Raw genomic sequence first — 15941 nt, forward strand, 5'->3', positions numbered from 1 at the left:
TTGGAAACCCTCAAGTTGATGGTTTATATTTAGAATAATGTTTATGGTTTATATTTAGAATAATGTTTTACAGCTTTGTCATTTTGTATTTTTTTTAAATCCTCTTATTTATAATAAACAAAAATATAAATGCAACAATTTCAAAAGATTTTACTAAGTTACAGTTCATATAAGGAAATCAGTCAAATTAAATGAATTCATTAGGTCCTAATCTATGCATTTAACATGACTGGGAATACAGATATGCAGGCTGTTGATTGTGGCCTGTTGAATGGTGTCCCACTCCTCTTCAATGGCTGGGTGAAGTTGCTGGATATTGGTGGGAACTGGAACACATTGCCATAGACGTAGATCCAGAGCATCCCAAACATGCTCAATGGGTGACATGTCTGGTGAGTATGCAGGCCATGGAAAAACTGGGATATTTTCAGCTTCCAGATATTGTGTACATATCCTTGTGACATGGGGCTGTGTATTATCATGCTGAAACATGAGGTGATGGCGGTGGATGAATGGCACAACAATGGGCTTTAGGATCTAGTATCTCTGTGCATTCAAATTGCCATTGATAAAATGCAATTGTGTTTGTTGTCCGTAGCTTATGCCTGCCCATACTATAACCCCACTGCCACCATGGGGCACTCTGTTCACAACGTTGACATCAGCAAACCGCTCGTCGCAGGCTGTTATGGTCTTTATTCAGGCAGCAGGCTGTTATGGTCTTTATTCAGGAAGCAGGTTGTTATGGTCTTTATTCAGGCAGCAGGCTGTTATGGTCTTTATTCAGGCAGCAGGCTGTTATGGTCTTTATTCAGGAAGCAGGCTGTTATGGTCTTTATTCAGGAAGCAGGCTGTTATGGTCTTTATTCAGGCAGCAGGCTGTTATGGTCTTTATTCAGGCAGCAGGCTGTTATGGTCTTTATTCAGGCAGCAGGCTGTTATGGTCTTTATTCAGTCAGCAGGCTGTTATGGTTATGCAGGTATCAGTGTGTGTGTGTACACATGCCTTATTGTGTTGTTGATTGTGTGTGTGTGTGTGTATGTATGTATGTGTGTGTGTGTGTGCGGTCTCTCTAATATCTACCGTGTGTCAGGGAGAGACAGGGCGTCAGGTCTGTACTTGAAGCAGCCCCCTCAGTGGTAAGTTATTAACAGAAACGTTGTCATTCCTGACAGACTGTCAGAGCAGATTTTAATCCTACCTCCAAGCCGATCGATTTACGCAAAAGGACTGAGGAAGCGAATAGCACTTGTCCATTCCTTCATAGCATTATAGCTGGCTTGCATATGCGTGTCGCAGAGGGCTACATTACCAACTAGCAAACAAGACAAAAAAACATTCTATGAAAAGGCCAGATTTATTTTGAATGTTATGTGTAATTCATATTTAACCATCTTTTAAACGAAGGAAAATGTTATTAAGAGGCAAGACATGGCCAAGCACGCAATATAAGGCAATAGGAGAAGATAAATAATAAATAAGTGAATGATCTTGTCTTGAGGCCCAACAGAGTGGAACCAGCTCTTTGAAGAAACCCCCTGTAGAGTCACATTACATCCCAGTACACTTCACTAGTCAGCAGATAAATGTAGACTTCCTTTTGTCTCTGCATGCATAGATACTGGCTTCTGGGGCTAGTCTGATGGGGGTAATAACTGTGTAATAACCATGTCTAGTCTGCTGGGGGTAATAACCATGTCTAGTCCACTGGGGGTAATAACTGTGTAATAACCATGTCTAGTCCACTGGGGGTAATATCTGTGTAATAACGATGTCTAGTCCACTGGGGGTAATAACTGTGTAATAACCATGTCTAGTCCACTGGGGGTAATAACTGTGTAATAACCATGTCTAGTCCACTGGGGGTAATATCTGTGTAATAACGATGTCTAGTCCACTGGGGGTAATAACCGTGGCTAGTCCACTGGGGGTAATAACTGTGTAATAACCATGTCTAGTCCACTGGAGGTAATATCTGTGTAATAACGATGTCTAGTCCACTGGGGGTAATAACCATGTCTAGTCCACTGGGGGTAATAACCGTGGCTAGTCCGCTGGGGGTAATAACCGTGGCTAGTCCACTGGGGGTAATAACCGTGTCTAGTCCGCTGGGGGTAATAACTGTGTAATAACCATGTCTAGTCCGCTGTAGGTAATAACTGTGTAATAACCATGTCTAGTCCGCTGGGGGTAATAACCATGTCTAGTCCGCTGGGGGTAATAACTGTGTAATAACCATGTCTAGTCTGCTGGGGGTAATAACCATGTCTAGTCCGCTGGGGGTAATGACTGTGGCTAGTCCGTTGGGGGTAATGACTGTGGCTAGTCCGCTGGGGGTAATGACTGTGGCTAGTCCGCTGGGGGTAATGACTGTGGCTAGTCCGCTGGGGGTAATAACTGTGGCTAGTCCGCTGGGGGTAATAACCATGTCTAGTCCGCTGGGGGTAATAACCATGTCTAGTCCACTGGGGGTAATAACTGTGTAATAACCATGTCTAGTCCGCTGGGGGTAATAACCATGTCTAGTCCACTGGGGGTAATAACTGTGTAATAACCATGTCTAGTCCGCTGGGGGTAATAACTGTGTAATAACCATGTCTAGTCCACTGGGGGCAATAACTGTGTAATAACCATGTCTAGTCCGCTGGGGGTAATATCTGTGTAATAACCATGTCTAGTCCAAAGGGGGTAATAACTGTAATAACCATGTCTAGTCTGCTGGGGGTAATAACCATGTCTAGTCCACTGGGGGTAATAACTGTGTAATAACCATGTCTAGTCCGCTGGGGGTAATAACCATGTCTAGTCCACTGGGGGTAATAACTGTGTAATAACCATGTCTAGTCCGCTGGGGGTAATAACTGTAATAACCATGTCTAGTCCACTGGGGGCAATAACTGTGTAATAACCATGTCTAGTCCGCTGGGGGTAATATCTGTGTAATAACCATGTCTAGTCCAAAGGGGGTAATAACTGTAATAACCATGTCTAGTCTGCTGGGGGTAATAACTGTGTCTAGTCCACTGGTGGTAATAACTGTGTAATAACCATGTCTAGTCTGCTGGGGGTAATAACCGTGTCTAGTCCACTAGGGGTAATAACTGTAATAACTATGTCTAGTCCGCTGGGGGTAATAACCATGTCTAGTCCACTGGGGGTAGTAACTGTGGCTAGTCCGCTGGGGGTAATAACTGTAATAACTATGTCTAGTCCGCTGGGGGTAATAACCATGTCTAGTCCACTGGGGGTAATAACTGTGTAATAACCATGTCTAGTCCGCTGGGGGTAATAACTGTGTAATAACCATGTCTAGTCCACTGGGGGCAATAACTGTGTAATAACCATGTCTAGTCCGCTGGGGGTAATATCTGTGTAATAACCATGTCTAGTCCAAAGGGGGTAATAACTGTAATAACCATGTCTAGTCTGCTGGGGGTAATAACCATGTCTAGTCCACTGGGGGTAATAACTGTGTAATAACCATGTCTAGTCCGCTGGGGGTAATAACCATGTCTAGTCCACTGGGGGTAATAACTGTGTAATAACCATGTCTAGTCCGCTGGGGGTAATAACTGTAATAACCATGTCTAGTCCACTGGGGGCAATAACTGTGTAATAACCATGTCTAGTCCGCTGGGGGTAATATCTGTGTAATAACCATGTCTAGTCCAAAGGGGGTAATAACTGTAATAACCATGTCTAGTCTGCTGGGGGTAATAACTGTGTCTAGTCCACTGGTGGTAATAACTGTGTAATAACCATGTCTAGTCTGCTGGGGGTAATAACCGTGTCTAGTCCACTAGGGGTAATAACTGTAATAACTATGTCTAGTCCGCTGGGGGTAATAACCATGTCTAGTCCACTGGGGGTAGTAACTGTGGCTAGTCCGCTGGGGGTAATAACCGTGGCTAGTCCACTGGGGGTAGTAACTGTGGCTAGTCCGCTGGGGGTAATAACCATGTCTAGTCCACTGGGGGTAGTAACTGTGGCTAGTCCGCTGGGGGTAATGACTGTGGCTAGTCCGCTGGGGGTAATAACCGTGTCTAGTCCGCTGGGGGTAATAACCGTGGCTAGTCCGCTGGGGGTAATAACCGTGGCTAGTCCGCTGGGGGTAATAACTGTGGCTAGTCCGCTGGGGGTAATAACCGTGTCTAGTCCGCTGGGGGTAATAACCGTGGCTAGTCCGCAGGGGGTAATAACTGTGTAATAACCATGGCTAGTCCGCTGGGGGTAATAAATATGACAACCTCTTCTTATGGCTTAGATCCCGCTAACGGGATCGATATGACAACAGCCAGTGAAAGTGCAGGGCGCCAAATTCAAAACAACAGAAATCCCATAATTAAAATTCCTCAAACATAGAAGTATTTTACACCATTTTAAAGATAAACGTGTTGTTAATCCCACCACTGTGTCCGATTTCAAAAAGGCTTTACGACGAAAGCACACCAAACGATTATGTTAGGTCAGTACCTAGTCACAGAAAAACACATTTTTCCAGTCACAAAAAGCAGAAATAGAGAGAGAATTTATCACTAACCTTTTGATGATCTTCATCAGATGACACTCATAGGACTTCATGTTACACAATACATGTATGTTTTGTTCGATAAAGTTCATATTTATATACAAAAATCTGAGTTTACAGGTGCGTTATGTTCAGTAGTTCCAAAACATCCGGTAATTTTTCAGAGAGCCACATCAATTTACAGAAATACTCATCATAAATGTTGATGAAAATACAAGTGTTATGCATAGAACTTTAGATAAACTTCTCCTTAATGCAACCGTTGTGTCAGATTTCAAAGAAGCTTTACCGAAAATGCACACCATGCAATAATGAGTACTGCGCTCAGACAACAAAACAAGCCATACAGATCCGCCATGTTGTGGAGTCAACAGAAGCCAGAAATACATTATAAATATTCCCTTACCTTTGATGATCTTCATCAGAATGCACTCCCAGGAATCTCAGTTCCACAATAAATGTTTGATTTGTTTGATAAAGTCCATAATTTATGTCCAAATACCTCCTTTTTGTTTGCACGTTTAGTTCACAATCCAAACTCACGATGTGTGGGCAAGTCCAGGAGAAAGCTCAGAGGAAAAGTCATATTACAGTTCGTAGTAACATGTCAAACAAAGTATAGAATCAATCTTTAGGATGTTTTTATCATAAATCTTCAATAATGTTCCAACCGGACAATTCTTTTTTCAGTAGAAATGCAATGGAACGCAAGCTAACTCTCACGTGAGCGCACGTGATCAGCTCATGCCACTCTCACAGACCTCTGACTCATTCAGCTCCCATTCCCCCCTCCTTCACAGTAGAAGCATCAAACAAGGTTCTACAGACTGTTGACATCTAGCGGAAGCCTTAGGAAGTGCAATATGACACTGTATATTCGAAAGGCAATGACTTGAAAAACTACAAACATCAGATTTCTCACTTCCTGGTTGGATTTTTTTCTCAGGTTTTTGCCTGCCATATGAGTTCTGTTATGCTCACAGACATCATTCAAATAGTTTTTAGAAACTTCAGTGTTTTCTATCCAAATCTACTAATAATATGCATATATTAGCAACTGGGCCTGAGTAGCAGTTTACTCTGGGCACCTTATTCATCCAAGCTACTCAATACTGCCCCCAGCCATAACAGGTTACAGACTGACTATACAACAGAACCTCGTTAACAGACTGAATATACAACAGAAACTCATTAACAGACTGACTATACAACTGAGGCTACACAACACAAACTCTGTTTGCAGAATATGACCATCTCGGGTAGGAAGCTGATTGGTCCAGTATGTGTGTTCCAGAGATGTTGTATTGTGGTCAAGATAACTAACCAGCGAACCCACCCAGCCATTCTCACTATCACACACTACATTCTGGCCCAGTTATTCAGTGCAGAGCAACTAGACAAAGGCCCCAGTCTCTGTTTCTCTGTGCCCTGTCAGATTGGGCTGTGCAGTAGGGTCACTCCTGTGTCACTCCAAGTATCTCCTTTGCAGAGCACTACTTTGGACCAGGACACATAAAACTCTGGTCAAACGTATTTCACTATGTAGAGAATAGAGTGCTATTTGGAACTCCAGACTGGAGGACAGGGGAAGGCTGCGGCTCGACCTTCTGTGGGAGGAAGATAACTATTTCAGTCGCTCTCCAGGCTCCTTGTTCCCAGCAGATATCACCATCCACACTGTCCTGTTGGGAGAGATAACGGTCGGTAGAGGTTGCCACCAACAGACCAGACCTGCATTGCCTCAACGGCATATAAAACACTTTACTGTTCAGTTGTCCCATTATACTGACCAGTTGCCATTTGACTCTAGCCTCGTCCCAAAAGTGTTTGTGCTGTGAAGTCTTATGGTCGTTCACATTTTCAACTAATTCAACCGTCTCTTCTGGTTCAACGGCTGCAGGATCAGAATATCCTCAAGACAAGACAAGGCAATACTATGTAACAGCAGTACTATGTAATAGTTCCTACAGCAGTACTATGTAACAGGTCCTACAGCAGTACTATGTAACAGCAGTACTATGTAATAGTTCCTACAGCAGTACTATGTAATAGTTCCTACAGCAGTACTATGTAACAGTTCCTACAGCAGTACTATGTAACAGCAGTACTATGTAATAGTTCCTACAGCAGTACTATGTAATAGTTCCTACAGCAGTACTATGTAACAGGTCCTACAGCAGTACTATGTAACAGCAGTACTATGTAATAGTTCCTACAGCAGTACTATGTAACATCTCCTACAGCAGGACTATGTAACAGGTCCTACAACAGTACTATGTACTATGTAACAGTTCCTACAGCAGTACTATGTAACATCTCCTACAGCAGGACTATGTAACAGGTCCTACAACAGTACTATGTAACAGCAGTACTATGTCACAGGTCCTACAGCAGTACTATGTAACAGCAGTACTATGTAACAGGCCCTACAGCAGTACTATGTACTGCGTAACAGTGTGTATTCTGCTTACAATCCGCTGTACCTACTTATATAACTTCTGTAACATACATGGGTTTTAAAGGAGCTCATTGTTAAGCAGGGAAGCAGGGTGTCATGTACTGTAGTCTGAAACCTTGGCTCCTATATAATTTCTTCAGAATAGATCAGGTCAGCATTTTTGTTCTGCAAAAATATTCTCTGATAAATCTTAGCTCTGTGTGTGGGTATTTTTGGAACTGTGTAATTCCCTTTCCTTTATTGAAACAATTGAACCATATATTTGGAACGGGGGAAAGTACGTCAACTGCTTGTGTTGTCAGCGTTGAGAAAGCAAACGCACTCTGAGATATGAAACCACAGCCCTCTGTGCATAGTATCAGCCTCGTGGGTCAGCTTATGACCAATTTTGACGTGAAAAATATATATTTTGGGGCATTTTTAGCTAACCCTAATCCTTCTCCTAATCTTAACCTAATTCTCCTAACCTGCTACATTTGTTGTCCTAACCTACTGCGTAAGTTCACCAAATCTGCTACGAAAAGTCAATTTTGACAAAAGCTGTATCCCTTCTAGACCAAACCGCTTTGGTGGTCCCCCCCCCTCCCAAAAAAAAAGCATGTATTGTTTTCTTGACAACTTCCCCTGCCAGGAATGGGCCGCAGCTTGAGTTCCAAAAAAATAAATTATATATTGTAAAAAAAATAATAATAATAATAAAAAATAAAGAATTATTAGCTATATCAGCCTGATCCTCGCCGCTGCAATACACAGACATCACCTCAGCTAGTACTGAGTTCGCCCTGAGCAGCAGTCCTCCGCAGTGCACAGATGACTTCCTGTTTAAATTGGGCAACGGATAGATATATAGAGAAGACATGGAGCAACTATTAGTGTCCGTCTAACAGGATCCACAGCTCTTAGGGTATCAATTATTAGTGTCAGTCTAACAGTATCCACAGCTTTTAGGGGGTATCAACTATTAGTGTCAGTCTAACAGGATCCACAGCTCTTAGGGTATCAACTATTAGTGCCAGTCTAACAGGATCCACAGCTCTTAGGGTGTCAGTCTAACAGTATCCACAGCTCTTAGGGTATCAACTATTAGTGCCAGTCTAACAGGATCCACAGCTCTTAGGGTATCAACTATTAGTGCCAGTCTAACAGTATCCCCAGCTCTTAGGGTGTCAGTCTAACAGTATCCACAGCTCTTAGGGGGTATCGACTATTAGTGCCAGTCTAACAATGTCCACAGCTCTTAGGGTGTCAGTCTAACAGAATCCACAGCTCTTACGGTATCAACTATTAGTGTTTGTCATCTGCAGCACACAGATAATTGTCTTGTGAAGGGGATTGAGTAGGAGGCACCTTCATCCATGTTTGGTTGATCTTTATCATTCCTGAAAGGCACCTTCATCCATGTTTGGTTGATCTTTATCATTCCTGAAAGGCACCTTCATCCATATTTGGTTGATCTTTATCATTCCTGAAAGGCACCTTCATCCATATTTGGTTGATCTGTATCATTCCTGAAAGGCACCTTCATCCATGTTTGGTTGATCTTTATCATTCCTGAAAGGCACCTTCATCCATATTTGGTTGATCTGTATCATTCCTGAAAGGCACCTTCATCCATGTTTGGTTGATCTTTATCATTCCTGAAAGGCACCTTCATCCATGTTTGGTTGATCTGTATCATTCCTGAAAGGCACCTTCATCCATGTTTGGTTGATCTTTATCATTCCTGAAAGGCACCTTCATCCATGTTTGGTTGATCTTTATCATTCCTGAAAGGCACCTTCATCCATATTTGGTTGATCTGTATCATTCCTGAAAGGCACCTTCATCCATGTTTGGTTGATTTTCTTCATGTATATACGTGTTTTTACAGTTTTTTCTTCGTCTGTATTTTTTGTATTTTTAATCTCAAATCTACGAACTGAACAATACTCTCGTCAATATGCCTTGACTATTGCTGATTTGGTTAGTGATGATTATCTTATTTCACTGTAGAGCCTCCAGCCCTGCTCAATATACCTTAGCTAGGTATATTGTGTATATATATACCTTTTGTTTCACCTCCCACACGTGCGGTGACCTCACCTGCTCTAAATGATGTCTCTAGAGACAAAACCTCTCTCATCGTCACTCAATGCCTAGGTTTACCTGCACTGTACTCACATCCTACCATACCCTTGTCTGTACAATATGCCTTGAATCTATTCTTCTGCGCCCAGAAATCTGCTCCCTTTTCTCTCTGTTCCGAACACACTAGACGACCAGTTCTTTTAGCCTTTAGCCTTACCCTTATCCTATTCCTCCTTTTTTCCTCTGGTGATGTAGAGGTTAACCCAGGCCCTGCAGCCCCCAACATCACTCCCATTCCCCTGGCGCTCTCATTTGATAACTTCTGTAACCGTAAAAGCATTGGTTTCATGTTAACATTAGAAGCCTCCTCCCTAAGTTTGTTTTATTCACTGCTTTAGCACACTCCGTCAACCCTGATGTCCGTGTGTGAATCCTGACTTAGGAAGGCCACCAAAAATCCTGAAATTTACATCCATAATAATATAATTTAATATAATTTACTAACAAGATAGAACTGCAGAGTTCTGTCATACTATCCAGGTCTGTGCCCAAACAATTAGAGCTTCTACTTTTAAAAATCCACCTTTCCAGAAACATGTCTCTCACCGTTGCCGCTTGTTAAAGACCCCCCTCACCCCCCAGCTGTGCCCTGGACACCATACTGTATGTGAATATCTTCAGAGTTTATATTGTTAGGTGACCTAAACTGGGACTTGATTAACATCCCGGCCGCCCTACAATCTAAGCTAGATGCCCTCAATCTCACACAATTATCAAGGAACCTACTAGGTACAACCCCAAATCCGTAAACATGGGCACCCTCATAGATATCATCCTGACCAACTTGCCCTCTAAATACACCTCTGCTGTCTTCAACCAGGATCTCAGCGATCACTGCCTTGTCTGTATCCGCTATGGGTCCGCGGTCAAACGACCACCCCTCATCACTGTCAAACGCTCCCTAAAACACTTCTATTTTTTTCTTTTTTTTTTACACCCCCTTTTTCTCCCCAATTTCGTGGTATCCAATTGCTGGTAGTTACTGTCTTGTATCATCGGTACAACTCCCGCATGGACTCGGGAGAGGCAAAGGTCGAGAGCCATCCATCCTCCGAAACACAACCCAACCCAACCCAACTGCTTCTTAACACAGCGCGCATCCAACCTGGAAGCCAGCCGCACCAATGTGTCGGAGGAAACACCGTACACCTAGTGACCTGGTCAGCTTGCACTGCGCCTGGCCCGCCACAGGAGTCGCTAGTGTGTGATGAGACAAGGATATCCCTACCGGCCAACCCCTCCCTAACCCGAACGACGCTAGGCCAAATGTGCCTCCCGGTTGCGGCTGGCTGCGACAGAGCCTGGGCTCGAAACACTTCTGCGTGCAGTCCTTTCTAATCGACCTGGCCCGGTTATCCTGGAAGGACATTGAGCTCATCCCGTCAGTAGAGGATGCCTGGTTGTTCTTTAAAAGTGCTTTCCTCACCATCTTAAATGAGCATGCCCCATTCAAAAATGTTGAATGGGGCATGAGCAGATACAGCCCTTGGTTCACTCTAGACTTGACTGCCCTCGACCAGCACAAAAACATCCTGTGGCTTTCTGCATTAGCATCGAATAGCCCAGCAATATGCAACATTTCAGGGAAGTCAGGAACCAATGTACTCATTCAGTTAGGAAATCTAAGGCTAGACATTTGCTTCCTGTAGCACAAATTCCCAAAAGTTTTGGAAAGTCCATGGAGAACAAGAGCATCTCCTCCCAGCTGGGACACTGTAAAGTCCATGGAGAATAAGAGCACCTCCTCCCAGCTGCCCACTGCACTGAGGCTAGGAAACACTGTCACCATTGAAAAATCTACTATAATAGATCATTTCAATAAGCATTTTTCTACGGCTCCCCTTGCTTTCCACCTGGCTACCCCTACCACGGCCAACACCTCAGCACCCCCTGCAGCAACATGCCCCCCCCCTACACTTCTCCTTCACCCAAATCCAGATAGCTGATGTTCTGAAAGAGCTGCAAAATCTGGACCCCTAAAAATCAGCTGGACTAGACAATCTGGACCCTCTCTTTCTAAAATGATCCACCGAAATTGTTGCAACCCCTATTACTAGCCTATTCAACCGCTCTTCTGTATCGTCTGAGATCCCCAAAGATTGTAAAGCTGCCGCGGTCATCCCCCTCTTCAAAGGGGGAGACACTCTAGACCCAAGCTGTTATAGACCTATATCCATCCTGCCCTGCCTTTCTAAAAGTTAACAAACAGATCACCAAACATTTCGAATCCCACCATACCTTCTCCACTATGCAATCTGGTTTCCGAGCTGGTTTTGGGTGCACCTCAGCCACGCTCAAGGTACTAAATGATATCATAACCGCCATTGATTAAAGACAGTACTGTGCAGCCGTCTTCATCGACCTGGCCAAGGCTTTCAACTTGGTCAATCACCGCATTCTTATCGGCAGACTCAGCAGCCTTGGCTTCCTCGTCTGATTCACCAACTACTTGTCAGATAGAGTTCAGTGTGTCAAATTGGAGGGCCTGTTGTCTGGACCTCTGGCAGTCTCTATTGGGGGGGTGCCATAGGGTTCAATTCTTGGCCTGACTCTTTTCTCTCTATATATCAATGATGTCACTCTTGCGGCTGGTGACTCTCTGATCCACCTCTACGCTGATGGCACATTCTGCATACATCTGGCCCTTCAATGGACACTGTGCTAACAAACCTACCAATGAGCTTCAGCGCCATACAACTCTCCTTCCGAGGCCTCCAACTGCTTTTAATTGCTAGTAAAACTAAGTGCATGTTCTTCAACCAATTGCTGCCTGCACCCTCCCGCCCGACTAGCATCACTACTCTGGACGGTTCTGACTTAGAAAATACAAATACCTAGGTGTCTGGTTAGACTGTAAACACTCCTTCCAGACTCACATTAAGCATCTCCAATCCAAAATTAAATCTAGAATCGGCTTCCTATTTCGCAACAAAGCATCCTTCACTCATGCTGCCTAACATACCCTCGTAAAACTGACTATCCTACCGATCCTTGACTTTGGCGATGTCATTCACAAAATAGCCCCTAACACTCAAACTGGACGTAGTCTATCACAGTGCCATCCGTTTTGTCACCCAAGCCACATATAGTACGACCTGTATGCTCTCATTGGCTGGCCCTCACTACATATCTGTCGCCAAACCCACTGGTTCCAGGTCATCTATATGTCTATGCTAGGTAAAGCCCGCCTTATCTCAGCTCACTGGTCACCATAGCAACACCCACCCGTAGCACACGCTCCAGCAGGTATATTGCACTGGTCATCCCCAAAGCCAACACCTCCTTTGGCCGCCTTTCCTTCCAGTTCTCTGCTGCCAATGACTGGAACAAAAATGGCAAAAATCTCTGAAGCTGGAGACCCATACCTCCCTCTCTAACTTTAAGCATCAGCTATCTGAGCAGCTTACCGATCACTGTACCTGTACACAGCCAATCTGTAAATAGCCAATCCATCTACCTCATCCCCATATTGTTATTTATACTCTTGCTCCTTTGCACCCCAGTATCTCTACTTGCACATCATTATCTGCACATCTATCACTCCAGTATTAATGCTAAGTTGTAATTATTTTCACCTCTAGGGCCTATTTATTGCCTACCTCCCTAGTCTTCTACACTGTACATCGATCTTTATATTTTTCTTTCTATTGTGTTATTGACTGTACTTTTGTTTATGTGTAACAACTGTGTTGTTGTTTGTGTCGCACTGCTTTGCTTTATCTTGGCCAGGTTGCAGTTGTAAATGAGAACTTGTTCTCAACTGGCCTACCTGGTTAAATAAAGGTGGGAAAAAAAAATATATATATTATATATAGTATATAGTAATATATATATATATATATATATTACTGAAAGGAAGTAAAGACACATAGTTACAGTTGATTAAAGAGAACATTGTTTTAGAAAACTGATTACTGTGTTGGAAAATGGAGGTGAGATGAACCTTGGTTCCTCCATGAATCATCTGGCTTAGAGGAGACCACGTAGAACGAGGTAGAGCATGTTGTTGTGCCCCATTAGAACGCAGCATACAGGTCTTCTACAGGATCACGCTATGAGATGGGTAATCACACACAATGACGCACTGTGTCTAAGTGGAATGGGAAACATTTCAACATCTTTTTTTTTTTTTTTTGTGAAAACAAACATAGACCAAATTGTTTGTTTAGTAAGAGACTGTGTATGCGGAGAAACTCATTATTTTTCTAGTACTTAGGTTGTAAATTGCCAGTGAAAATAAAATTATGGCTGTGATTTTCTGTGGTGTTTCATGACTGATATGGTAAGCAGTGGGCATTTTGTTTCCACAAACACAAAACACAAATCAGGCTGAAATATTCAGTGTTACTTTGTTAATGACGTAGAAGATCATACAACTCTATGATACTAGACATTACTAACCTATACCCCCTCTATATAGCCTTGTTATTGTGTTACTTTTAATTATTTTTTAAACCTTTATTTGGTAAATATTTTCTTAACTCAACTGCGCTGTTGGTTTAAGGGCTTGTAAGTCAGCATTTCACAGTAAGGTGTCACGACTTCCGCCGAAGTTGGCTCCCCTGCCTGTCCGGGCGGTGCTCGGCGGTCATCGTCACAGTCCTACTAGCCACCACCGATCCTTTTTTCGTTTGTCTGTTGGTTTTGTCTTATTAGTTTCACCTGTGTGTATTTTAGTTTAATTAGCTTCCCTATATGTAGTAGTTTTGTGCGGGATTGTTTTTTGTTACTCTGTTGGATGTGGTTTTCATGTGTGTATTCTCCAGACTGTTTGGTCCTGTGTTTGGGCTGGTCTGTTCTATGCGCCCTGTATGTTGGCGTGACCGTTTTTTGGTCGGAAAATAAATCACGATGAACCCTGCTCTCTGCGCCTGATTCCAACCCACCACTCCTAGTGGGTTGTGACATAAGGTCTACTACACCTGTTGTATTCGGCGCACGTGACAAATAAAGTTTGATTTGATTTGAATCATCATTCTGAGATGTTACGTATGCATTGGAATTCAGTGTTTCCCCTGCCATCACCAGACTGGGGCGGGGACGACCTCTTCTGTACCTTACCCTACCATCCTCTGTTATCAGCTCTCCTTCCTCCCATCATCCCCCCCCCTCCCTCCCTCCCTTCAATAAATTGCCAAATTAGTTGTTGGCAGTTGCCTTGACAACCTGAGTAAAGAGGAACGGATCCATCTAACAGACTTTTGCATCTGGGTCCAATGTTTTCTTCTCATTAATCACTCTAAAGTATTTGAAGGCCAGAGACCCACTGCAAGACAACACCTTGTTTATGTAGTAACAGTATGAAAGGACTATCTGTTTTTGGTTCCTTTTTTTAAGTGATGAATCTGTCATTCATTCATTAGTTTCATCCCTATCTTCATGTATTATTGTGATTCTAATATTCCTGTCTGTTGTCTCCCCCTCCAGATCAACATGTTTGTGGAAGGGTTCCATGATGCATTGCTGCTGTACGCCCTGGCGCTGCACGAAGCCATCAGGAACGGCCTCACCAAGAAGGACGGAGCAGAGATCACCTATCGCATGTGGAACAGAACATTTGAAGGTAAAAAAAACAAAACACCCTCTGCTCATTATTAAACCTATGTCCCAACGGCACCCTATTCCTTACACAGTGAGATACGTGTCCCAATGTCACCCTATTCCTTACACAGTGAGATACGTGTCCCAATGGCACCCTATTCCTTAAACAGTGAGATACGTGTCCCAATGGCTACTGTCCCAATGGCACCCTATTCCTTACACGGTGAGATACGTGTCCCAATGTCACCCTATTCCTTACACAGTGAGGTACGTGTCCCAATGGCACCCTATTCCTTACACAGGGAGGTACATGTCCCAATGTCACCCTATTCCTTACACAGTGAGATACGTGTCCCAATGTCACCCTATTCCTTACACAGTGATATACGTGTCCCAATGGCACCCTATTCCTTACACAGTGAGATACGTGTCCCAATGGCACCCTATTCCTTACACAGGGATTCTGTCTCAGTGTAATATAGAGTAGAGTGAGCAGCTAGTGCAGCATTCTGTCTCTCCAGACCTGTTAACCAAAAAGTCATATCCCCAGACCTGTTAACCAGAAAACTGTTGAAATCCCCCAGATTTCCTTTGCAGAATGTGTGTAGGATTGCAGCACCAGAATATCTCCTCAAGACAACAGAATATGAAAGCTAAACTACAATTAATGTGTTGTCTAATTGGAGGGGGATGAGTCAGAGGCAACACTGACTACAGTGTTGCCTTTCATCGGCAATGATTCGATTGCAGTCGCAGAGCACATGTCCACTGGACAAACCGGTTAAGAGGCCAAACCGCCACATTGCCAGCTCTTAAATAACAATGTTTTCGTCAGTAGGAATTGTCAAGAACAGGGTCATATTTTCTTGTTAATAGAAATAATATTTTTTAAATGCCAAACATTTGGGAACACAGGCGGAGGGATGAAATTACAATTCTACTAGGGCCTGCCAACACAAACGGCGGGAGGAGAGATGGGATTTCCTGTTATATTGGCCGGTGCTGGAATTTCTCCACTCCGCTCTCTGTTCTCTGTTTTCCTTGGAATGTTGGGCTCTTGTAGCTAATTAATTCTGCCATTCTTTGCATGCCGCTGGTCCTCTGGTCGCTGGGCAGGCATCGCAGGTCAGGTGTCTATGGACTTCAACGGGGACAGATACGGAGACTTCTCTGTGATGAGCATGACCAACACCGAGGCAGGCACCTATGAGGTAAGAACAGGGCCTCAACCTAATCCTGAACCTCCTGCATGGCTCTTGATCAGGGCCGTCATTCATAGAGCATCC

General features: G+C 43.6%; 1 protein-coding gene across 1 annotated transcript in view; it reads left to right on the forward strand.

Moving 5' to 3' along the window:
* The window catches only part of LOC139411862 (atrial natriuretic peptide receptor 3-like), a 45896-nt gene that overhangs the window by 25529 nt on the left and 4426 nt on the right, over window positions 1-15941 (forward strand). The window contains exons 4-5 of the mRNA XM_071158608.1: window positions 14542-14677; window positions 15772-15866. Of these exons, the coding sequence (XP_071014709.1) occupies window positions 14542-14677; window positions 15772-15866 (231 nt within the window). The remainder of the gene's footprint in view (window positions 1-14541; window positions 14678-15771; window positions 15867-15941) is intronic.

Source organism: Oncorhynchus clarkii, chromosome 6 (assembly GCF_045791955.1).
Source record: "Oncorhynchus clarkii lewisi isolate Uvic-CL-2024 chromosome 6, UVic_Ocla_1.0, whole genome shotgun sequence".
Taxonomy (NCBI): Eukaryota; Metazoa; Chordata; class Actinopteri; order Salmoniformes; family Salmonidae; genus Oncorhynchus; species Oncorhynchus clarkii.